Source organism: Dryobates pubescens, chromosome 7 (genome assembly GCF_014839835.1).
Source record: "Dryobates pubescens isolate bDryPub1 chromosome 7, bDryPub1.pri, whole genome shotgun sequence".
In the NCBI taxonomy this organism is placed as follows: domain Eukaryota; kingdom Metazoa; phylum Chordata; class Aves; order Piciformes; family Picidae; genus Dryobates; species Dryobates pubescens.
In genome coordinates this window covers 9,863,535-9,888,093 of record NC_071618.1, presented here as the reverse complement: position 1 = coordinate 9,888,093, position 24,559 = coordinate 9,863,535, and the positions used below count along the sequence as shown (strand labels likewise).

Sequence of the window (24,559 nt, the reverse complement as noted above, 5' to 3'; positions counted from 1 at the left end):
TGCCCATGCAAATGGTTGAATCGTCATCCCTGGAGATATTTAAAAGATGTGTAGCTGTAGGGCTTAGGGACATGATTTAGCAGTGGACTTGGTAGCGTTAGGTTAATAGTTAGAGTCATTATCCTAAAGGTCTTTTCCAGCCTAAACAGTTCTGATTCTATGAGATGAGGGGTGGAGTGTGTGCAAATTGCCCACTTTTGTTGGTGTTGTCAAAATAATAATTTCATTTAGGTGTGGGGAATTATTTTGTGTTACCTTTTTTCGATGTAAGTGAACTTTGTGAAGGTTGTAGATTGTACGATGAATGTGAATTTTAATGATAATGATAAAATATCTTTCTACATTCTCAGTATGATGTAGTTAAGAAACAGACACCTGAATATAACTGAATATTTTTTTAAAATCCTGCCCTTAGACATATTTCAATGGAGTCAAAATTCATTGTTGTGAAGATTAGATTGCTTCTCGTTTCTGTTGTACTGTGTGTTTTGGTTCTTCTTGTTTGTTACTACTCTTGATGTTGGTTCTGTATTTTCTTTCCTGAGTTAGCTGCTGCACTAGGTGTCTCTCTTTCTCTCTCCTAATCATTTTTGGGAAGGTTTGTCAAAATTCCTTTTGCTTCACAATGTGCAAAGCAGTACAGCTTAAGGGCTGTACAGCTTAAAGTCTGTACACTTACTACTCAGTGTACTTAGTTACTACTTTATTCTAAGAGATGCTGTGTATACCTGTCTCCCATTCAGCTACTTAAGGAAGCAAATGATCATCATGGGATCAGGCAGATAAGAGCTGATTTATTCCCTAGCCAGCAGGAGGGGAATTTAAATCAGTCAGAGTTATGAGAGGATCTCCTCAAATCTTCCTTCTGAAGGAGATTCTCCGGTAGTGCAAGAATGGCAAAACTGTCAGTGATACATATTAAATGTGAGATAAAGTCAGCAGTGGGGAACCTTAAGTGAAAGCTTGAGGAAAGAAATAGGGAGAATTCTGTCACTGGTACATTTCCCTCCCAAGGTCAGAGAAATGTATATATAATAAACCTCTGGTTAGAAGGGCAAAGCTGGTTTTCAGCCTCAAAAGCTTGATTATGCACCAGCCTTGTAAATACCATAACTACTGTTTTTCCTCCATACAGGTATCTAAGCCAGACTGCACTGGAAGAGACGATGTTAACAGCCAACCCCCAAAACAGGGAGAAATTAGCCATACTAAAACAAGCTCTAGGTGCTATGGGATTCAACAGCCTGGTAAGTTACAAAAGCTTATGCAAGTTGTGGCTAAAAACACCATATTACTTAGCTAAAAACAGGCCATAAGAAACTTCTGATGATAACCACTTTTGTGGGGAAAAGAAGTACCTTTCTGTTTGTCTTTTTTTTTTTTTTTCTGTTGGTTGAGACCTTGAAACAATATACAGTACTGTTTTACTTGAGGGAAATTATTGTAATCACTTTTAATTAGGCACAGAACCAGTAATGTAAATCTTTTTCGTTCTTAAAGATTCACAAAACAGCTTCAAGGTATAACACTCTGAACAATTAAATTACATAGATAAAAAGAAACAATGAAATCCCATATGAGGAAAACCTCATAAAACCCACAGGAATTTTCTCTTCTTGATTATCTTTCTGTCCCTTTTGATTTTGTGAAATGCACATTCCAATGATTGTGCTACCAGTGCCTGAAAAGAAGTAAATACATGTTTAGTCTAATAAAATTAGAGCTGGGTAACTTGAAAGAGCTGGCTTAACCACCAAAAAGCAAAAAGAATATAGTTCTGATGTTTGTCTTTAATCCTATAAAGCCTATAAAGAGAACTGGGAAAATTAATCAGGAAGATGTTCTGGAGGACAGAGGTAGGACAGGATCTGAAGTAATGGAGGGTTGAGTATAAGAATTCACGCAAACTTTGTAAGTCCCAGTTAGAACATCTAACAAACTCCCCACATTTCTTATATATGTGTATACTACTTTGTGCGCTGTAGCCAGGGCACTCCTGCAAAACAAATGCATGAGCAACAGTAGTTCCAGAAAGAGATAAAAACTTGTTTACCTGTACAGGATATTTAGCATCTTAAGAAAAAAAAAGAGAAATAAAATATAATGTATTAGTATGCTGAATTATCATAAGACCTGACAGATGGGCAACAGTTGTAATAAATAGGGATCAAGGGCTATCAGCAAAAAAAATTATGAGTCTGATGAGGTTACTCTTTAGGTGTGAGGCTTCTGTGGTGATACATTATGTAATTGTTTGGCATTCCCTAGTTAATATAGTAACAAATGTTCCTTGGTAACCTATGTTATCTTTTAATATAATGAAAACTTGCTGTTTTTTCTTTAATTAATATCCGTGAGTCCATATATGCAATTGAACACATAAGACACTATTTGACAGAATTCTTCCTTACTCTTACTGGCTTAAGTTCTGCACCTGTAGACTTCAGTAGCAAATGTTCCTGGCATTTAGCCCAGTGTTTGCAGATGGGCAGATCTCTGTAGCTCTTTCACTAACCCTTCCTCTTTCATTAACCCTTCCGTTCTGTTGAGGAAGGGCTTCAGTTAATGAATAAATGAGTGCTTAATGAATCACATTTTATAAGCCTGAAGAAACTACCTATGAACACTTTGCATACAATATTCCTTTGGATCCAGCACTTCAACTTCAGTTTGTTCAGAGTTCTTGAAAGGTAGTAAGCTGCCTCTCAGAAGAGCGTAAACCATCCTCAAGAGTCCTCTATATCAAGGCAGTGTTAGAATAATCACTTAGGTGGCTAGAAATCTGTGGTACTCCGGAGTGCTGCAGACTGATGTCCTGTGCTGGAGGTTAGAAGGGAATATGTGGATAAATCACACCTCCTAAACTTTCTACCCATTAATTTTACGGTACATGGGAAGGTCTGTATGTATTATTCCTTGACATCTAGCCACATTTGATGATGGATTATCTTTTTGGAGAACTACATAAAAATTCTTTAGCAGTCTTTGATGATGTCATGCAAAGTATGTTAATGTTTGTTAAAAACTGTTTTGAAGTTGAGGGAACGTGCATCTTAGAGCACAATGAGAAAATGTTTTAGAATCTGGACCATCAACTAAACCTGGGGCCTTATCAAAATTACCAGAATAAACAGCTATTCCAGCCTGCTCTAATTCAGTACTGTACAGTCACTCCCAAGCCAGTTCTGAGTAAGCTACCAACCAAACAAGAAGCATGCTGTACTATTGTGCCATTTCCATCTTGCCTATGAAGCCTTCTCAAGAACAGGATGTATCAGCCTGGTTTGAATGCATATTAGCACGCCTATTCTTCTGCTGTGAGAGCTAATCTTAATCAGCCTTTGCCTGTATAGATTACTTTTGTTAATCTGCAGTTTTGGTACTCTATAGTAGAAAAAAAAAATACTGTTGTCCTATTTGCATCTATTTTGTACAGTAAGAAATTGAATTTCTTGTCTTAAAATGTTGTCTAGAGAATCAAACTTGCTAAAACAGTATTGGAGGTGGTGTAATCTGTATACCAGAAAGACTGTAAGGTTTTTTTAATGGTATCTGGTGATGGGCATATTTATTAGAAAAAGGAGAAGAAAAGCTTTTGAAAATTAATGAAAAGTCATCCAAGCTTGGATTCAGTGTGTCCTGAATTCATTCTGTTCACCTGAGAATAAATGGGATATATTGGCTAAATATTTCATTTGTAGTGCAGTTTTTAAACATATTTTGCAAATTTCAGTAAGTAGAACTTCTCACTGTCATCTCTACTATTAGAATCAGGTTCCAAGAGTAATAAATTAACTTTGCATTCATAATGCCTTGTAATGCTATAGTGGATATCATGTTTCCTGTTTTATAATTTTAAAGGAACACCATTGTTACATAACTCCCTTCAAAAAAACATCCATAAACACCCAGTGTTCCCCATGTCCTAGCATTTTTGGTTCATATTTATTTTATGATGTTTTTTTTGTAATTTTGAAAACATTTAGAAAAGAAACAAAAACCCAACCCAACCTAAACCAATCGAACAAAACACCAAAAAGACCCCAGACCACCAAGAAAACTATTTATTTTCTTGCTGCTGTAAAAACGAGGCCAGGAAAAATCTAGCCCTATGGATATGTGTTTCACAGCCTCAGAGGCATCAGAAGCTGTCATGCAATCACGGGCAAAAAGTACGTGGGTAAAGGAGTTTGCTGTTGTTTCTTTTAGACCATAACTATAGATTTTGCTACCAGGAACCTTTTATAATTTAGAGCTAGAGGTTTTGTTTGTGAATAGAATTGGCTGAATAGAAATCAACCCTTGCTATTCCCAGTCACGGAAACTGACTTGATGGAATTTCTCTGTGGAGAAGATCTGTTTATATCATGCAGAAATAATGCATCTGTTAAAGTTATTTCAGTATTTTTTGTCACAATCTGAAAAGCTTTCTTAACTCAGTAGTTAATGTGATTTACATTAAAGCAAACCACCACCACCAAAAATAATAATGTGGTTTTATTCCCTAGATAGGTCCCATTTTAATTTCTAAATCTTAGTTTTCTATTAGTGGTTCACACATGAGTACTTTTTAACTTGGCAAATGCCAATGATACAAATTAATAGAATTTTTATTTTTATAAAATATTGCCTTTCACTGGTGTGCCCAACAGATCTCTTCTTTGTGTTTAATTCTGCATAAAAAATGTGCAGGAGGTGGAGAACCTGTTTGTAATTCTCTCAGCAATTCTGCATCTTGGAGACATTCACTTTACGGCTCTAACAGACGCTGAGACAGCATTTGTGTCAGACCTGCAGCTACTGGAACAAGGTCAGTAGAACATGACCTTGGAGCATCGCCTGCCTGGTCCCACAGGACTTTTGCACTGATCCACCAACAGATTGAAACACAGTTTCAGGGAGACAAAAAAACCCCAAAATCTGAAAATTCATAAATTACTGTGGAAAGACTTGGATGTTTTATAAACTACAGATTTTTATGTGATTAAATAAAATGCTAGTATTGCAGATCGTTTAATCCAGTGTTGTATTTGATGCTATCATTTGCTAGAAGAAATTGCACAGTGCACTTTGTGCAGGCTTCTTTTAAAATGCTTTTGCGCTACTTGTCAACAGCTGAGCAATTTGCATTGAACAGAATTCCTTACCTTCAAAATCTATGTCTTAAAAGGGCCTGTTGTTTCTGTGCTTTGAAGTTTGCCCTCTTGGTCACTTACAAATCTCCTCAAAGTGGCTTATGGATACAGAATGTCAATAAGCAGCATACCTTAACTCTAATGCAAGAGAAAGTCTGCCAAGCCCTGGAAAGTATGCCAAGCCCTGGGGAAAGTCCTGAGTAATCTTTAAAGGGGAAAGAAAGCTGTAACATAATATACAGATACATTCAAACTTCACAAAGTGCTGATTATAGTAATCCGATTTTACGTGTTCATTAATTTTGATTACTCCTATGACAGCACTCTTTTCTTTCATGTGTGTGTTCTTTCAGTATTCAAAAATAGCATCTACATAAGAATATGTTATAAACAATAAAATATGCAATAGGGCACAAATCAGGCGTTCTTTAAATTCTCTTTTCTTTTCAGTGGCAGGGATGCTGCAAGTTTCACCAGATGAGCTTGCTTCAGCCTTAACAACTGATGTTCAGTATTTTAAAGGTAATCTTTTCCATGCTTACCTTCTCATATATCAGGCCTAGTGACATTTTAATCCTCCTTGATTTGAGAATTGTAAAAGCAGACAAATTTTTATTTCTTACTTCTTGTATGGTCTCGTAATTTCACTGAAGAATTTCTCTGTCATGCATTGCCTTACTGGGCCACTGAATAAGAAATGTCTTTGTAATATGGTAGATACCAGTTTCAGTCTGACACTGATCAGCTTCTAACTTCATTAATCTTAGAAAAGTGTGTCAAGGTAATGGTTTAAATATTAATACTTAAAATCAAAAAGAGCATCTTGAAATAAAAGGGTTGGAAAGCTTCAGTTAAATGGTGTGGTATGCATCAGAAGATCCAGAGTGGTTTGAGTTGGAGGGGACATGAAAGAGCATCTAGTTCCAACTCCCTTACCATAGGCAGGGACACCTTCCACTAGAACTCATACCCTTTTCTACCGAGTGTGTATGTTTCCAAGCTGAAGAGCTTGCAAATGTTGACAGTCCTCTTCACTGGAGGCTTCAAACCCCCACTCCCCCACCCCCCCACCCCCAGTCTACCATTGTGTATAGGGTTGACAAAGGAGAAATAACTGTAATTGCATTTCCTGTAGCTAAAATTGGTTAAGGAGAACTTTACAACAGGCTTTCATCTCCATTTTCTGCTTTCTCTCTTAGGAGACATGATTGTACGGAGACACACTATAGAGATTGCAGAGTTTTACCGGGATCTCTTGGCAAAGTCTCTGTATGGTCGCTTATTTAGCTTTTTAGTCAACACCATCAACTGCTACCTTCAAAATCAAGATGAAACTGAGAGGTAGGTGTGCCATTATGTGTTCAAATACAGATCCATAAAAGAAACATAGTTCCATCATTTAAAGCATTCTACAATAGCATGACAGTGATGTTTGGTTCTGTAAATCACTGGCCATTCTTTCAGGTCTTTTCACCTGTAACATATGGGTTTATTTATTTGTTTCTGTAGGGGGACATGGTATTTTATGCAGTAATTTAGATTGGTGGTCGGAATTAGTAGCCTTTAAGAGCTGACAACACATAATGAGCTAAATGTTTCATTAATTCGAAAGCTGTTTGATGGCTTTTAGTGCATAACATAACTGTTCTTTCTCCCCAAAATCATGACCTTAATAAAGGATATTAAAACAAGAGTTTTGTTCAAAGGCCTTCAAATGAATGTTTAAACTTCACTGAATTCTATGTTCTAAGAATGCTCTGGATGCCTCTAGGTTATCATCTGCTAAATTCAATGGTTTTGGTATCCAGTTTGGTTTCTTAGGAAAAAAATAAATAAATTCTAATTAATGTGCTTCAGTGGAGCAGTCAAAGTAAACCACAAAACCCAACTTCACACCCCCCCCCCCCCCAAAATCTAAGTAGCAAACTAGGCAATAGACCTAATTAGATGAGCATATGCATGTGGCTTAACCAAGGTTCAACATCTTACATGCTCAGGTGCTTACCATTATTGGTAAGTGGAAATTCACAAATGACAGATGTGGAATTTCTGAAAAAGTATAAATAATTTCTCCTTATGTAATATCTGTATTTATAGAATTCACAGAACAAATATTTATCTTTTGCCTTCCTTTAGAATTTGAAGACTTAACAATCTTATTTTTATTCCTATCCTATTTGTAGACCAATAAGTAATAAATCATATTACTCTTCTATAGGTGTAGCTAGCAGAAAAACATTACCATGCCTGAATACCTCAGAGCTTTCTGTGTGTAAAAGCTTTCCATTATTATATATACACCAGAGTGCCTATCTTCCAGCTAGAGGCAGAAGGAAGGTTTGCCAGTAACACGGAATGGTTTTACTTGTCTGTTTCAATTGTACAGCACCCTAAAATTGCAGGTAGCTGGACAATCAAGCTACAGCAGCTTTTCAGTCCATGTCCCAGTTTGAAATATGCACTTATAACAAGGAAGGATCCTGGCATGTGGTCACATTCAATTCTTCCCCATTCATCCTGGGACTTCTAGAACATGGGCTTAGCTCAGTACATGTCTGTGTCATACAACAATCCAGATCAGGGGATTTCTAATTCAGTGATCTTGTCTGTAGTGGGCATTGAGGAGGAAATCTAGAATTAGTTTATTAAAAAGCTATTTAAATTATTCATTTTTCAATGTGTAATTTTACAATTTTAAAATTTGATATCTCACAGCTTTTACAGAACAGGTTGTTGTGTATCTTTGTTTTTCAATAATACAAGCCTGTAATTTCTAAGTATCATGGGATCTTCAAATAATGAAAGGCAAAATTGTTTGTATATCATATACTGCATACACCTTGTAATCTCCTTCTAGTGCAATCATATATGCCCAAGGTGACTTTTACTTTGTGGAAATACTTCTTAGTGGAACTATTTCTACCTGTATGGTAACTTGAAAATTATGTGATGTTTAAAGTCCTTACCAGAACAGGACTGGTGTTTGATGTTGTTAGGAATGAGAAATTTGCAATGATTTTATATTATACCAATACTTGAAAAAGGGGAGTCCTTCATTTAGGCAGGCTAAATGAAGCTTTATGCTGGCTGAAGAAAGCTAACCAGCAATGCTGTCAAGGTGAATTTTAGCAGGCCAAATTCAGCCTCAGGTCCCATTCCAAACTTGAAGCTAAATACCTTATTTTAAGTCAAAATGAAGTTGACCAATAAATCCTTCATTTGATATTTCAACCTCAAATGAATCAGCCAGTTTAAGATAAAAAAAATACCATATCCACTTCCAGCTTTCTTCTAGTCCAGCCGAATCATATTGTATAACCTGTTGTAGTAAATCAATGCATAGGACAATTCAAGATGCAAGTTGAATTGATGCAAGTCCTTCCATAAACCCATGATTTGTGGTTCAGACTTACTTCATGTACATCTGACCAATTCCACCAAACAGAAGCATCCATTGTGGTACAGTTTTAATAAATCTCTGTGTAAAGATCCAGTAAAGACATTAACTAACATGGCTAAATAAGGCTGATATATTTCAAGCCACACTTCATTCTCCAGTCAGAAATTTACACAGTTACTACTTATCACATGGGGTGAAACCATCATCAGAAACCTGGAATAAGATTTCTAACTCAGCTCTCTTGTTTTATTGTGAATTAGATTAACTGTACTCTATCCAACTTGAGTGAAAATTTATGAAGCAATAAAATTAGATTTATTTGTTCAGAAATTCTAAGAGAAACACTTGGCATTTTGCCATTTTGAGGAAACTAGTTATCTGGATTTAACTTCTATAGTGAAGCTACTAGATTTTCATCGTGAATATTGATTTATATTTACCATGAAATAGCTCACAACAGGTTTCAGGCAAAATAAAAGTCGTGTCATTAGATCAAAGGGAAAGGAGATGATTCTGTGAAAAGCTGCAAAGACCAGGCTCTAGAGCTACGAAGTACAGAGGATCAAAATGTTGCCAGAATTCAGTGATTCATTACTTTGTAATGCTATCCAATAAAGTAGGAATTTTAATGACAGTGTTAAATGAGATAATGCATCTTCAGAAATATTGCTCTTATTCATAAAAGTTATTTATGATTTTATCTATATAACACTAAGTTATAACCACAGATGCTTGCTTAAATTGGTTGCAAGGGTGGGGCCAATCCTGTTTAATATCATTATTGATGATCTAGATGAGGAGATAGAGACCACCATCAGTAAGTTTGCAGATGACACCAAGATGGGGACAGGAGTCGATCTGTTAGAGGATATGAGGGCTCTGCAGATGGACCTTGACAGGCTGGACAGATGGGCAGAGTCCAATATGATGGCATTCAGCAAGTCCAAGTGCCAGATTCTGCACTTTGGCCCCAACCCCATGCAGTGCTACAGGCTGAGGTCAGAGTGTCTGGAGAGCTGCCAAACAGAGAGGGACCTAGGGTCGATACTAGGCTGAACATGAGCCAGCAGTGTGCCCAGGTGGCCAAGAAGGCCAATGGCATCCTGGCCTGTATCAGGAACAGTGTGGCCAGCAGGAGCAGGGAAGTCATTCTGCCCCTGTACTCAGCACTGGTTAGGCCACACCTTGAGTCCTTTGTCCAGTTCTAGGCCCCTCATTTTAGGAAAGATGTCGACTTGCTAGAAGATGTCCAGAGAAGGGCAACAAAGCTGGTGAGGGGTTTGGAGCACAAGCTCTGTGAGGAGAGGCTGAGGGAGGTGGAGTTGCTTAGCCTGGAGAAGAGGAGGCTCAGGGGAGACCTTATTGCTGTTTACAACTACCTGAAGGGAGGTTGTAGCCAGGTGGGCGTTGGTCTCTTCTCCCAGGCAACCAGCACCAGAACAAGAGGACACAGTCTCAAGCTGCACCAGGGGAGGTTTCAGCTGGATGTTAGGAAGAAGTTCTTCACAGAAAGAGTAATTTGCCATTGGAATGTGCTGCCCTGGAAAGTGGTGGAGTCACCGTCCCTGGAGGTGTTCAAAAAAAGATTGGATGTGACACTTGGAGCCATGGTTTAGTTGTCAGGTGGTGTTAGGTGATAGGTAATAGGTTGGGCTTCACAATCTCTGAGGTCTTTTCCAACCTGGTTGATACTGTGATTCTGGGATTCTGTACTCTGAGGTTGTTGCAAGGAAATGTAGTGTGAAAAAACCTGCTTTTCTGGAATCAGCCTCTAGAATGGGATTAGAAGAAAGCTATTAAAATGTCCTCACAGGTGCTTATAATTATTTTACTGATTCTATTCTTGACTCTTCAAAGTTTGTTACTGTTCTATTCAATAAGTATGCTGATCTTCAGTTTTGTAGATAAGAAAAAGACAAGAACATTCATGGTTGCCTAATTGTGGCATTTCAAGGTATTTGATTGCACATCAGCAAGGTTAGATCTATCCATCCAAATATTAGTAGCAAGATGTTGTTTTAAGAACTCCTGACTCATTCTGCAAGAAGAGTTTATATTTATGGGGATTAAAGAATGTCTGTGAACTCCTGTGAAGTATTGTTTTTCTTTTCTGATGGATCACAAGCTAATTAGGTATATATGCTTGAGAAAATCTTGATATTGCTTTCCCTGCCTGCTTTTAAGTAGAAGGCATGATGCTTTATCAGCTAGTTAGCAAAGGGTTTCTTTCTTATGTGGCTTAAAGATGGGGCTGATGCCAGAATGTCTGCTGTATTACAGACATGCAAAGAAAGGTAGCATTCAGTTATACACTTTGTCAGTATCACCAGGTCAGTTATAGGAGATTTCTGTTTCAGACAGAGAATACTTTTTCTAAAAATTCCACCTAGTTCTAAATAGATAGGTTCTGAAAGCTTGTGCATGCTGATGGTGTAGTCTTATTCTCAGCATAATTCAAATGTTACCAGAAAGTAGCATTGGCTACACTTATTTGGGCAAAAGAAAGATCTCAGGAGTCTCATTTACAAAGTTCTTAATACACATCATCCAATTAATAGAATCAAATATTCTGAAACAGAAATCTTCCCAGGTTAAGAAAAAACCCAAACCAAACAAACCAACCAACAAAAATGCCCCAACAGAGCATAAACTAAAACATTTCTTTGTTTTTATTGAACCCAGTAAAAGGGCATTAGGATTGCAAGATGGACATAAACATAAACAGTTATCTCTGTATATGGAGGTAGTGAAATTTTTGAAGGAAATAATTCAAAGCGTCCTATATAATATTGTGCAGTTTTGAAATCTACATCAGTCAGGATCATTTCCAGTACTCCATTAAATAAGAAAATGCCATTTTATGAAGCATGGAACAGATTTTGCTGTAAGACCTGTGAAAGAGTATGTACTACTGATGAAAGGACTACAGTCTTGAAACTGTTAGCAAACACATTTATCCCTTCCTGTCATACATGTGAAGTTACTCAAATAAATGTTTGTCAGATATGGAATCAGTGTTTCTTTTCACTGTGACCAACTACTGTCTCCTTCTGTAGCACTCTCATGCCTGTATTAGATAATATTAAAAGAAAAACGACGGATGTTGAGCAAGATGACTGAGAGATATGGCAGTGACATCGTCTCAACAAAACTCTCAGAAAAATCTCTCTCAAAAGTCTCAGAAACTAGTTTTAGTAGTTCTTTGAGAAGAGTGCATCCAATTGGGAGCATTCAGTCTGTTACCCTCAAGAACCATATTTATGACTAATCTGTCACAAATCTGTTCCCCTGGAAAAACTGAAGGAATCCTTAATTAGAATTCAGAGTGTCCTCATTTGAAGCCTAGATTATATATTTAATCTAATCATAGAAATATTTCCTCATTAATCGGCATCTCTTCTAGCTTACCAGATCAGACATAAGCCTACTGGCTTCCTTCCTGGCTACTGGCAGAAGTTAGAGGAAATGCAAGAAATGTGTGTAGCATTTTTAAGAATTGCCAAGAATTTTTGTGTAGTTTTATAATAATGCAGTTAAGTGTGGAAGACAATCTATAAGCATCTTGACAGAGATATCATTCTAGGGAAGAAGGCAAAACTGGAGACACTATAAAACAGTATCAGTCCAAATTATATTTTGTAAATCGCAAAAATCAAATGAATTGTGGTTAGCATCTATGCCTGGTTTTAACTATTCACAGCTATGTACTCGTCTAAGACAGAAAAATATTCTTTAAATATTGGTGAACTGCCATTTTTCTAATTTCTCTGTTGGGGAATACAGTCAAACTTGAAATCAAAGACTCAGTCCCCACTTAAACCATAGCTGGTTTATATATATAGTAAATACTGAATTTCTGAAATGTAGTGAGGCAGAGTGTCAGTACTGTTTAGTAACCGTAAAAGAATAACGTGAAATAAGGGGATTTTTCAGAACAAAACCTGCCCTTTTCTTATATTTGTTCTTCTAGACACCAGTGACTTGCCCTTTCATTTGTAAACATGCGCTCATTCATGCTTTATTTTGCCTTGCGAAACTCTTCTATGATTAATTTAAGGAAATCAGTTTTGCTGGAATTAATATGATTGACAGCTAGCCAAGGAAAATATATACCACTTTTCTTCTCGGATGAAGGATCCATGTAAAACAGAGGAAGACAGTAAGAAACAAAACAAAACCAAACCCCAAGCAAACAAACAAAAATAGAGCAAAGAACTTTGTAGAAACGTGATACAGTTCTTTTAATTGTGCTGTCTTTTACCATTTAATTTTCAAAAGCAGAGCAATAATTTCAGACAGAAAATTTCTCGCATGATTGGTGAGATTTTGCACATAAATGTCACAATGTAGTCACCATTGTAGAAGAGACACAGAGCATTGTTCTGTTATACTTGCCCTGTAGGCAAGATATGGATTATATAAAACCTCCAGCTCTTTTCATGGTAGTTTGTGCACTGTCTAATAAGACAGGATCAAGATTATCGAGTGGAGTTATTAAAAAATAAATAAATAAGGAAATTTCTTGATTGTGACAGAAATTATTATTTGACAGAAAGTGTTATTTGGGGAAGGCAACAGGTTGACTGCTCAAGCTTTTACCTGCCATTTTAGAAACTAAGGCCATTTTCCTGGTTTTCCTGATTTATAATATGTCATTAAGTCAGTTTGTTTTGGTCTCTTCCTTATACAAGTGTGTATATACTTCTTGAGAGAAAATAAGGGAGACTATTCTGACAAAATAAGAGTCATGGAAATCATCTGGGATGTAAGCAATCCAGCCCCAAATCTGCTCACTGAATTAGACAGAGAAGGGATAAACTGTTCTGCAAATGTTAAGCAGCTCTTAACTTTTAAATGTAATGCAGTATTTCAGCTGTTGCGTAATATAACATAGCAGTTCATGTTTTGCCTTCCAAAAAGAAAGGCTATAGATAAATGGTGACAAACCCCCAAATGTAAGAAATAAATAAAACTTAAATATTCTGAAATTCCAAACTACTTTTCTTCCCAAAATTTATGTAACCAGCATAACAATTCTGGCTTTTCAATTTTAGTCCGACGTCATTTGGTTTTTAAGTGGCCAGTTCTTCTTTTTAAAGATGGACTGGTTTTGCTGAAAGCACATTGTGACAAGAGACATACACCCATCTCAAATCAGGAACACTGGAGAATGACGGTTATATTTGAAATCATAATTTAAACTACACTCCTTGCTAGAGGCTGAGGTAGTGAAGCATCAGTATGCTTCCTTTAGAAGTTCTCTGAGAGTTTAATTGACCCCATGATAACCTCTCCTGCCCAACAAAGTCATTCCAGACTATATTTATTATGCAACTTCTATGCCTGACATTTATACACATAGCCAGTCTTGTGACAATCAGTAGTACACTGAACTATTGTGCCTTAGAAATTAAGAGAAATGTCTTGAGTTCAATTTCTGATGAAATCTCTGCTTTTCCCTGAGGATTGTTTTTCCAGCTTGTTCTGTAATACTTTTTTTTTTTTTTTTTAATACCAGTTTACTTTATTTATTTGTTATATGGAAATTTATTTTCAGGGCTGGATCTTTGCCTAACTAAATGATACTGTTTACAATGATTGTAATAGAACTATAGAAAAGGACTTCAACAGCGCATCACCGTTTTTTCCTTTGTGCCTCTATCCTGAAATACATGCAGATTTAGACATAGAGGAAACATGCAACAGAGGAACAAAAGTCTGTGGAATTATTTGTATGCATATAAACCTGTACATTTACAAATTATGTTGGCAAAGAGAAAGGAAAAATCATCTGCTTTAGAAACCACCCATCTCCTTTCTCAGGAACCTAAATGGTTTTTTCTTTTGCTGATTTTTTTCCTGTTTCAGAGAGCCTTTGGCTATAGTGCAAAGATTTTCATCTTACTGGGAGATCATTTCACTCTGGAGCAAATCCCACTACATTCACATAGGCAAACTGCAACAAATTTTGACTGCAACCTTCTTTTTACACTCTCTAATGACACTGTGAAGAAAATAAAGTGAGTCCAGGCCTTTCATATTAAGCTCTCAAACCTTTCCAAAGTAGGCAACAGTAGAAGCAATTCTGGCTGTTGAAGAAATATCAACTGGAAAGGGTAACAGAGTGCAGTTAAGCAATTTTGAAACTTAAACTAAATGGCTATCCCCCATCTAAGCTAATAGATACCTCTACCTTTAAAGAAACTAAGATATTTTCCTTCTCTTATGGATTTAGTTTTCAAAGTGACTGCTAAAACTGACTTTAATCCTGGATAGATATTGTGGGGGTAGAATTTTGCTTCTGTTCTATACATTGTCTTCTGCCGTATTTTATAGCATGTTTTTGATGTGCAGCCTGCTTTCATCCTAGAACTTTTGTCTGAAGTAACAGATACTTAATTCAAATGCTTGAATTCTTGTTGTCAATAATACTGTCTTTTTTTTCCCCAGTGACCAAGTATTTGAAATCGGAGTACTAGATGTTTTTGGATTTAAAGAATTTCAAAAGAATGCTTTTGAACAGGTGAGGAGCTATGTTTTCTGAATTTACTGAAACTGTTCATTTTAATGAGTCTATTAAGGTTTGGGATTTTAGGCAAATTGTGTGTTTTGATCAGAGTATAAACATACATGGAGATGAAAATTTGGTCCTTCTCATTCTGCCTTTATGGGTGTGATAAAAATCCACCGAGATTTGCACTGTTATTCATCATTTTTAAAGAATCTAGTAAATAGCTACCATGATAATTTGGAAGAGGAGACAGTCTGAGGAAAATACTTATTGTCTGTTTTCATCCTTGTAGAAGTGGTACTGCTACTAGGTCAGTGAGTAGAACACTGAACTGGAAGAAAGATCAAAAGGTCTTCAAATGCCTGGAGGAAAAAATAGCATGGAAATGATACATTATGCTAAGTGCCATTACTGGCACATTCACCTCTGTGTGACCTTGAAACATGTGACTTTTTAAAAAAGTTGATTACATCCATGGAAAATAAATTAAACTTTAGCTCATTGAATGCTTAAAAATCCATTAAAAATATATATCTATATTTATTTTGTTTTATTTTTAATTATGGAACTCTATGTCCACCTGCAACACCATTCTTGGAACACCAAAGCTCTGTGAATTGTTTCAGAACGCATTAGCAACTCTACAGAGCACACTGAAAAAGATGTCTAAGTTATTGTTCAGTTGTCCGTTCATTCTGCAATGCAGCAGAAGAAAATGAAAGCATAGAATAGAATGTGAAAGCACAGAAAAGAATAGAGGGACCTGCTATTGTTTGTCTCAGGCAATCCATTGTTTTATGGATCAACTTTCTCTTTCTAGTGAAACAGAAGTTGTGGAGCCACATTAGTTAAGTTTATATAGCATGTTTACATCGCTACCTAATTTCCAAATGCTTGAAAGCACAAAGAGGATGACCTAACTTCTACTTTCTAAAGAGCATGTATGAATTCAATAAAACATATTCCAGTTTCTTTCTCACAAAACGCTTTACTATTACAGTTCTACCATGTTTGAATGTTTGCTGAATTAAAAGCTATCGATGTGTCATTATATGCAGTGATTATTTAGTATGAATGTCAGTTTGGGGGGAAAATAATAAAAAAAAACATCTTAGCAGATGAATATATGCAAAAAAATTTCCATAAAGCCTATCAATTAATAAGGATAAAGTATTCTATGGATTTTAAATTAATCTCAAAAAGAGGGCAGTGCACCTTTGGTCTTGCTGGTTATTTTCCATTGACTGTGTTTTGCATTGCTTTTTTGTCATGAAACAGAAGTTCTGCAACTAACATCATGGAATACCAGGAATACCATGAATTTCTGCTTAGTGACTGAGGAAAATGCTTGAAAAAAAAATTAAAAAGTGATTTAAAGTAAAACGAGTATAAAACCAATTTATTTTATTTATGCATAGCAAACATAATTCCACCATCAGGTTTGCATTTTTATTCTATTCTTTCTAAATAAATGTATTTCAAGAGACACTTTATGCCCCTCCACCTGGACTGAATGTGTTTTGTTGAGTAATACTGAGTCATTACCTCAGAAATTACTAAACTGCATTCCTGAAAAGATAGAATAGAGGTGAGGGAATTACAAAATTCATTTTTATATGAACTGTATAATGTGAGTAACACAGTTGATTCCTGATGTGATAGGTTGCAGTTTCAATGAATCAAAGCATTTTTAATCTCTACATGGCACATTGTAATCATGCAGACATATCCAAACCAGCCTGAATTCAAAAGCTCAAGCTGTCTGGGAGTGTAGCCTAGTTCAGTACTCTGCCTGGGCTCGTTATCCCTAATGATAAACAGGTTTGTTAGCCCAGATAGGGTCCTCATGCAAAACATTGCATCATGTCTGCAAACATGCCCAGCGTCAAGGCCTGTGATTGCAGAATGTTAACACTAAATGCTGCAGCTAAGCAGTGGAGAAGCCATAAAAATACCTTTTTCATCGCGTTTAAATTAACATATCTTTAAATGGCATTACAGAAGTAATTTGGGGAAAATGAACCTTTGTTTCAAATTAACATGACAAAGCATTTTTTGTGATGTGTTTTCCTGCTTTCATCAACAAAACCAAATTATAACTGTTGTCAAGAAATGTTAAAGCCTCCTGGTTGCTGAAATCTGGGGACATTCCCAGCAGATGCATGAATATTTCTGGTGCTTCAAATCAGGTCAGTTGATAGACAGTTTAATATCATAATTAAGAGACTAATGTCAATTTAAGCAATTATTTTTAATAGACTGTGCTTGAAGATGGTTGAGGAAGAGAGAGCTGGATAAAACAAGTAGAATAACTTGTTCACTTTGGTAAGTGTGCTGGAATTTGAAGGCATTAAAGTATTGAAATGTCAAAGGCAAATGAAGAAATGGTCTAGAAAAGATTCTTTACCAATGCATAGGACAACAGATGTCAAAGAACTAGAAAAGTAAGGTTAATTATGTCTACAACGAGAATCTGATAGCTTGTTCAGTCAAAATGATGTGACTTGCAGCTTGCAAGGGGAAAAGTTTTAGACGTAAGTACAAAGAAGGCAGCATTAGAAGTTAAAACCAGTATTAAATATTCAGTTTTGAATAGAATAGAATAGAATAGAATAGAATAGAATAGAATAGAATAGAATAGAATAGACCTCAGAGATCATCAAGTCCAACCCATCACCCAACACCATCTAATCAATTAAATCATGGCACCAAGTGTCACATCCAGTCTCTTCTTAAACACCTCCAGTGATGGTGACTCCACCACCTCCCCAGGCAGCCCATTCCAATGGCCAATCACTCTTTCTGTGAAGAACTTCTTCCTAACATCCAGCCAAAGTCTCCCCTGGTGCAGCTTGAGACTGTGTCCTCTTGTTCTGTCACAGATTGCCTGGGAGAAGAGACCAACCCCCACCTGGCTACAACCTCCCTTCAGGTAGTTGTAGACAGCAATAAGGTCTCCTCTGAGACTCCTTCTCTCCAGGCTAAGCAACCCCAGCTCCCTCAGCCTCTCCTCACAGGGCTTGTGATCCAAACCCCTCCCCAGCTTTTTTGCCCTTCTCTGGACACGTTCCAGCAACTCAACATCTTTCCTAAAATGAGGGGCCTAGAACTGGACAAAGGACTCAAGGTGTGGCCTGACCAGTGCTGAGTACAGGGGCAGAATGACTTCCCTGCTCCTGCTGGCCACACTGTTCCTGATATAGGCCAGGATGCCATTGATCTTCTTGGCCACCTGGGCACACTGCTGGCTCATGTTCAGCCTACTATCAACCAGTACCCCCAGGTCCCTTTCTGCTTGGCTGCTCTCCAGCCACTCTTGTACTTAGTGAGCATTGGTAAGCCTTTGTTTTATGGAACATGTGGGATATATCCTATTTCTAATAGCAAAAATAGGACATTTAATTATAAGATAACAGTAAATAAGTTTATGGAATAGGCTATAGTGGATGGAGTTGTTTATCTGGAAGTTTTGTTTGTATTTTTTTGTTTGGTTGGTTGCTTGGTTTATGAAATTTAAAAGCTGGAAGATGGGGGATGGTGTTTTGTGAAAGCTACAGTCCAAGGGAATCATTGCTCAATAAAGATCAAAGCTTCTGAATTACCAGGGTTCAGTGAGTTACTGCTTATCAGCTGAGCTATGGTAAATGACTACAGTAGACTTTCAGCTCACCCCAGTTATAATTTACAATCACTTCCTTGGACTGATCATTAGCTTGGGAATAGCATTTTCCAAGAGCAGCTGCATACCTGCTGTGCCAGAGGAGCTATGCATACAGCTACAGTGGAACATGGTCAGAAGCAAGCACAAATTTATCTGTCCTATCCTATACAGAAATGGCCTTCATTTTGTGATTCAGCAAATATGAGTGTTCTACCAAAACCAGCAGTGTCAGTTTTCAATTTTAGCTTTCAATGTTTTCTTAGGTTTCCTTGTTTGAGCAGGAATATATTTGTTTACAGTTCAGTCTGCACTCCTTTAAAAGTAGAAAATGTCTACTTTTCTTCTGGTAGAGCTTAAAACAATCTTATTCATGGTTCCTTCACAGCACAGCTCCAAATAGTGCAGTCAAGGAATGCTTTATGCCAGTATATTCTTTGACCACAGGAGCATGCAACACAAACTGAAAGAACTCCAGGCCAATGAATGTAACGAGCAATGAGCAAGAGGGAAGACTGATAAAGTTGCCTGTACTGTTTTCCCCTAATTATTTCTAAGAAAACTATTGTATCAGAAGAGCCAGACCTTAGAGTAGCAAGAGTAGCTTTTCTTCCACCTGCAGTAAATGGAGTCTTTCCACAGATACTGAGACCTTTAGTTGTGGAAGCATCAAAAAGAGCAGTAGTAGTCGTTTCTCTCTGTCTGTTTCAAATGGTAAACTTAGGTCTTGCTAAATAATGCATTTAGCTCTTGCATGGGATTTTACCTCTGCAGACCTCTTAAAAGTTTAGCAGAAGAAAGTATACATATATCCTTTTTATAGGGAATGAGTGATTTCTCCAATTAGGACTTGTTCACCGGAACAGTCAAGTGTCTCTTGATTCCCATTCAACTCTATACCGACTGAAGTGCATCCATATTATCTCTCCCAGTGGACAACAAGTTATCCATGGGACAGCAATGTGCCCTTGTGGTCAAGAAGGCCAATGGGATCCTGGGGTGCATTAAGAAGAGTGTGTTCAGCAGATTGGGGGAGGTTCTCCTCCCCCTGTACTCTGCCTTATTGAGGCCCCACTTAGAATATTCCATCCAGTTCTGGGCAGCCCAGTTCAAGAGGGACAGGGGGGACCTATGTGGCCGTTTGATGCTGTGCCTTTAAGAAAGGGGCACACTGGCTAAATGTTTGTAAAATATTTTGGTATTCTAAATGAATTTCATTGGCCAAGGATTGTGGGAGGTGAGATTGTTAGACCCAGGGTAGCTGGGACTTTCTCTCAGTCTTCCTTTCTTCGCTGTCCCTTTCGGCTGGATCTGCTTCTGGGGTTCTTGCCAAAAGGTAAGAACTAACTCCCTGTGCATAGGCCTCCGCTTGCTGTACTGACTCCCCTTTCTTCTCGTCTTCTACCTCTTTGGGGGGGAAGGGAGGTAGGGGGGTGAAGAGGCCACAGGGGGAAGCCCCCTCTGTGGGGGGTCTGGTTTCTGGTTGAGTTTATTTCCTGTATATATTGTAAAATACCTGTATTTGTTGTGTTACACAGAATCTGTTTCCTTGTAAAATATACTCTCATTTCTCCGACTGGGTTTAGCCGTGGTCTCTTTCTCAGTGGGGGAGGGAAAGCAGAGCCTTTCCTTTCAAACCACCACAACCTACTTGAGAGAGCCCAATGAAAGTCTGCAAGAATGACTAAGGGACTGGAGCACTGCCTTATGAGGAAAGGCTGAGACCTGGAGCATTTTAGTCTGGAGAGAAGACTGAGAGGGGATCTAATAAATGTATATAAACACATGAAGGCTGGATGTGAAGAAGAAAGGGACAGCCTCTGCTCATTTGTGCCCTGTGATAGGACAAGGGGCAATGGATGTAAACTACAGCACAGGAAGTCCCACCTCAACATGAGGAAGAGCTTTACTGTAAGGGTCACAGAGCACTGGAACAGGCTGCCCAGAGAGGTTGTGGAGTCTCCTTTTCAGGGGACTTTCAAGACCCATCTCTTGCAGTAGGAGCCAGCTGGGTTCAAGAGGACAGAGCATTGCTTGCCCTACACAGGACTTCAGAGTCATTACAATAAAGCAAAGAAGCTCATACAACTCAGCTGTGGTCACAGGAATTTTCACCTACTTTTGTGATTAGGTATGATAGGTTTTAACTTCTCAGCATATTATTTCTTTAGTTAACCCTGCTGAGATTTCATTTAGTTTTGTCATGTGACCTTTCCTAGCCAAAATAGGCTTGACAGAATATTTTTATTAAATTACACTCCCTCAGCCCCAAGACTACTTCTATCTATCCAAATGTAAACACATGTTGGCTATTTTGTAGATGGATAGATAATAGATAAAAGGTGCATGTTACAGTCATTTTAGCCTCAGTTATAGCAGATGGGAGGGTATGCATCCAGGCTTTTACATTTGCCCCATCTGAAGGAACATTCCAGTGTTTCATTTTATGCAGAGGAAAAAAAGCCGCCTTTGGTTTTGCCAGTCCAGAGCACAGATGCCTTCATGCCTCTGCACCAGCCTGTGTAATAGGCTGCTGGTGCACACTGAGCTCCAGTACTACATAGAGACTTGAACTGAGAATCCCCCACTGCAGTTCCTAGTGCTGGGGCATACCTTACTCCCTATAGCATAACAGATAGTAATGTACTATCTTAATTTAGCATTTAACAGAGAAAAGTAATAGGTTTTTTTAAAGTCCAAGCTTTGTAACCTTCATGCACCTGAAGGTTTTAATATTCTTGCTGTGGAGTAGCAAGAGCCAGCTAGTCTTTGTCATCAAGGAACCAGGCAACATGATGAGTCCAAGGTTACTCTTACCACCCAATGACCCCACCCCAGCAGAGAGAGGGCATCAGGACAAGAAGCCCCATGGGTTAAAATGAAAAGAGATTTAATGAAATAGCCAAATTAAAACCCATGTCAATACAAGATACATAGAGCTATAGTCATCAAAAGTGAAGCTCTCACAAGAGTCAGGAAAGCAGTCCTAAAGAGGGGGATAGGGAAGAAGAGCAGGATAAAAAGGAGCCAGAGCAGAAGACTCCAGAGTTCCGCTCCCCTGAGGAAACTTCCTTCTTTGTACTGAGTGGGATGCTCATGATATGAGATACACCTGTGAGCCAGCTCAAGTCAGCTGTGCTGGCTGACTCAGAACTGCTAATGCCCTACAGCTCATGGCTGGCCTGTGATTCTGTCTCAGCAAAACTAGTATGCTGTATGTGATCAGCACCCTATTACAGGGCTAAAGATTCTTGGAAGAGCCAGGGTTGGTAATGTCACCCATCAGCAGCCTTGACACAGCGAGCCGGAGCTGGGGTCCTGTCAGGAGCAGCTAGAGATGAGACTGGAAACTAATGTTGCCATAGTATTCCCTGAGAATGGACCTATGGGATTTGTGTCTCAGGAAAAGCTGCTTGGGCTGTAAAGTTGATTCCTGCACTCAGAGGCCTGGTAATCCTGTTTTCATTTGTTCCTTGACCCAGTTCCTTGGGATGGTTCTTGTTCATGGGGGTACCCTTGCTTTCTCTCCCTATCTTTGGTCTTTTTTCCAGTCTGCATACATTTTTTTTCCATTTGGGCAGAACACGATTTTTTTGTCCAGAGCTCCAGTCAGTCATTGGAGAATCAGTGTTACTCAGTTGTAAAGTTATCTTATCATGGACCAAACATTCCCATTTTATTTTTAATTTATTCTGTTATGGTGGACACTTTGTGGCCAAAAATAAATTAATTTATGTCAAACTGATATTCCCAGTTGTTTTAAGTTTGTGATTGATTAGTAAAACAGTGCACAAGGATATTTATTAATTGATACCTTAAAAGAGGAAATGTAATGGGCTCTGGTTTTGTTGTCAGTTCATTTAAAATACTGTGGTGGGTTGAAATTTCCCATTCATATTAACTAAGCATGAGCAGCTCAGTTGGAAAGGATTTCTTACAGAAGGGACATACAATGGAGTCAGTAAGAGGCATGTAAAGAATAGCTTAAACATGTTTAATGACAATAGGTACCATAGATAATCTTGAGCAATGCTGGAAGTTAAAGCAAATATACAATGCTTAAGGGTATTCCCACAACATTTGTTTTAGGTAAAATTGTCATTGTGTTTTCTTTTATTACTATTACATTTCCATCTAATTTGTGTAGGTGCAATTAAATACATGTTTAAAAAACACAGGTTTCTGAACTCTTCATAATCTTGGACAGAAAACATACTGTTTTATGTAATGCTTCTTGTGACAGAAGGCAAAAGAAGTTTGAGTTTGCAAAGCTAGTGTTCATTTTCACCTGATTTCTGCATTTTTGCTGTTTTAATTATGTAAGCCTGTGTCAAGCTTTAAATTTGAAGTATTCATTTTACTACCTTTTTGCAGCACATTGTATAAAATATTGTAGCAGAGAAAGATAGGATCAGAATGTCTTGCTTTTCAGCAGTCTCTGGCTGGTCTCCTGGTTCTCTTTCTGCAGAGCTGTTACTTGCAGCCACTGCTAGAGCAAGCAGCTTTGGAGCAGCCTGCAGTGCTTGAGCTTGCTTTCTGGACTAATTTGCAGAACCTTACTGTCATTATGGCAAGCGTGTCAATCTGAATGGCAGTGTTGCATATATTACTAAAAAGCACTCCAGTGTATGCCATAACGTACTAATCAGTAGAATTTATAAATGTGTTTTTTTCTTTAGCAGCATAACACACATATATATGTATATATTTTAACAAAATGCTGTGTCTTATTTTTGGATAAATAGCTGATGCTATCTATCAGACCTTTTTAAGATATGACTGACAGTCTTTCCCTTTGGCTCAAACCATGTAATTTAATGATGTTGTTGCATAACAGGTCCTCAAGTACATTTATTGTTCTTATTTATTTTAGGAGATTGGCTCATGGTAAAAAGGAGGTTTGAGTTTATAGTGATTTTGTCAACTTTTCTTATGGTAAATTATACCTGCATAAAGTTAAACAGCGTGATTCTCTAAGTAACTTATTTGTAAATAAACATATGCGCAGCGGGCATCATTTTCAAGCTTTATATATCCTGTGAAGTATAAGCTTGTAATGTTATGCTTGCATTCTAAAATAATGTTAAGAAGCTTCTGAAAAGATTTTATAATTAGAATTCCGAATGTGATCAGTAAAGCTTACTATGCCTGCCACAAAATTAAAAAGCAAAAAAGTTTTTTTTACATAAAATAAGTGGAAAATGTAAGTCATTTGTATACTTACTTACTAAAATAACCATCTGAATTCTAGCAATCCCACTTTTAAAACATAGTGGTTTTATTCAAAGTTGCCTTTTGGGTGCATGGTCACATATTGGCACAGACAGTTAGTGACATCTTTGGTTATAAAACATTTTGGTGTTTTTTATTTCTTCTTACTGTTACTCACACTAGTCTATTTCAATGTATAGCAAGTGCAAGTTAACTGTACTCACATGAGGTGTTAATGGAAAATTCAGGCAGCTAGTGCACATGGGTTCTTTTCCTTCATCTGAAGGTTAAGCCAGGTACTTCTAGGACTCATCTAAATACTTCATATTTTTTAATATGACTTATTCATGGTATTGCTTTTACACACTGTACTTATGGAAGATGTAGTTTATTGCCAAAACAAATATGTGACTACTTTAGTCTGAAAAGAGACTGTGTGTATCATTCATCATGTAGAGTGTTCCTCCACTTTTTCAGGAGTTTCCGTTGGCTTAATTTCTTGGTGATAGTATAGTATTGAGGGGGGTTTAGAATTAGAAGTTTCCTATTTTGTGTAAATAAAATAATGTGTTTATTCCATAAAGTTATGAAATGTTTCCTTTTTTTTTTTTCCTTTTATTTTCCAACTCCCACTTGGCTTTAAT

At 37.5% G+C, this 24,559-nt stretch overlaps 1 protein-coding gene across 1 annotated transcript in view; it reads left to right on the top strand.

Annotated features, from left to right (window-relative positions):
* MYO16 (myosin XVI) overlaps positions 1 to 24,559 on the top strand; it is a 331,490-nt gene that overhangs the window by 204,662 nt on the left and 102,269 nt on the right. Inside the window, exons 17-21 of the mRNA XM_054162913.1 lie at positions 1,136 to 1,247; positions 4,693 to 4,810; positions 5,586 to 5,657; positions 6,335 to 6,476; positions 14,986 to 15,058. Coding sequence (XP_054018888.1) covers positions 1,136 to 1,247; positions 4,693 to 4,810; positions 5,586 to 5,657; positions 6,335 to 6,476; positions 14,986 to 15,058 — 517 coding nt within the window. The remainder of the gene's footprint in view (positions 1 to 1,135; positions 1,248 to 4,692; positions 4,811 to 5,585; positions 5,658 to 6,334; positions 6,477 to 14,985; positions 15,059 to 24,559) is intronic.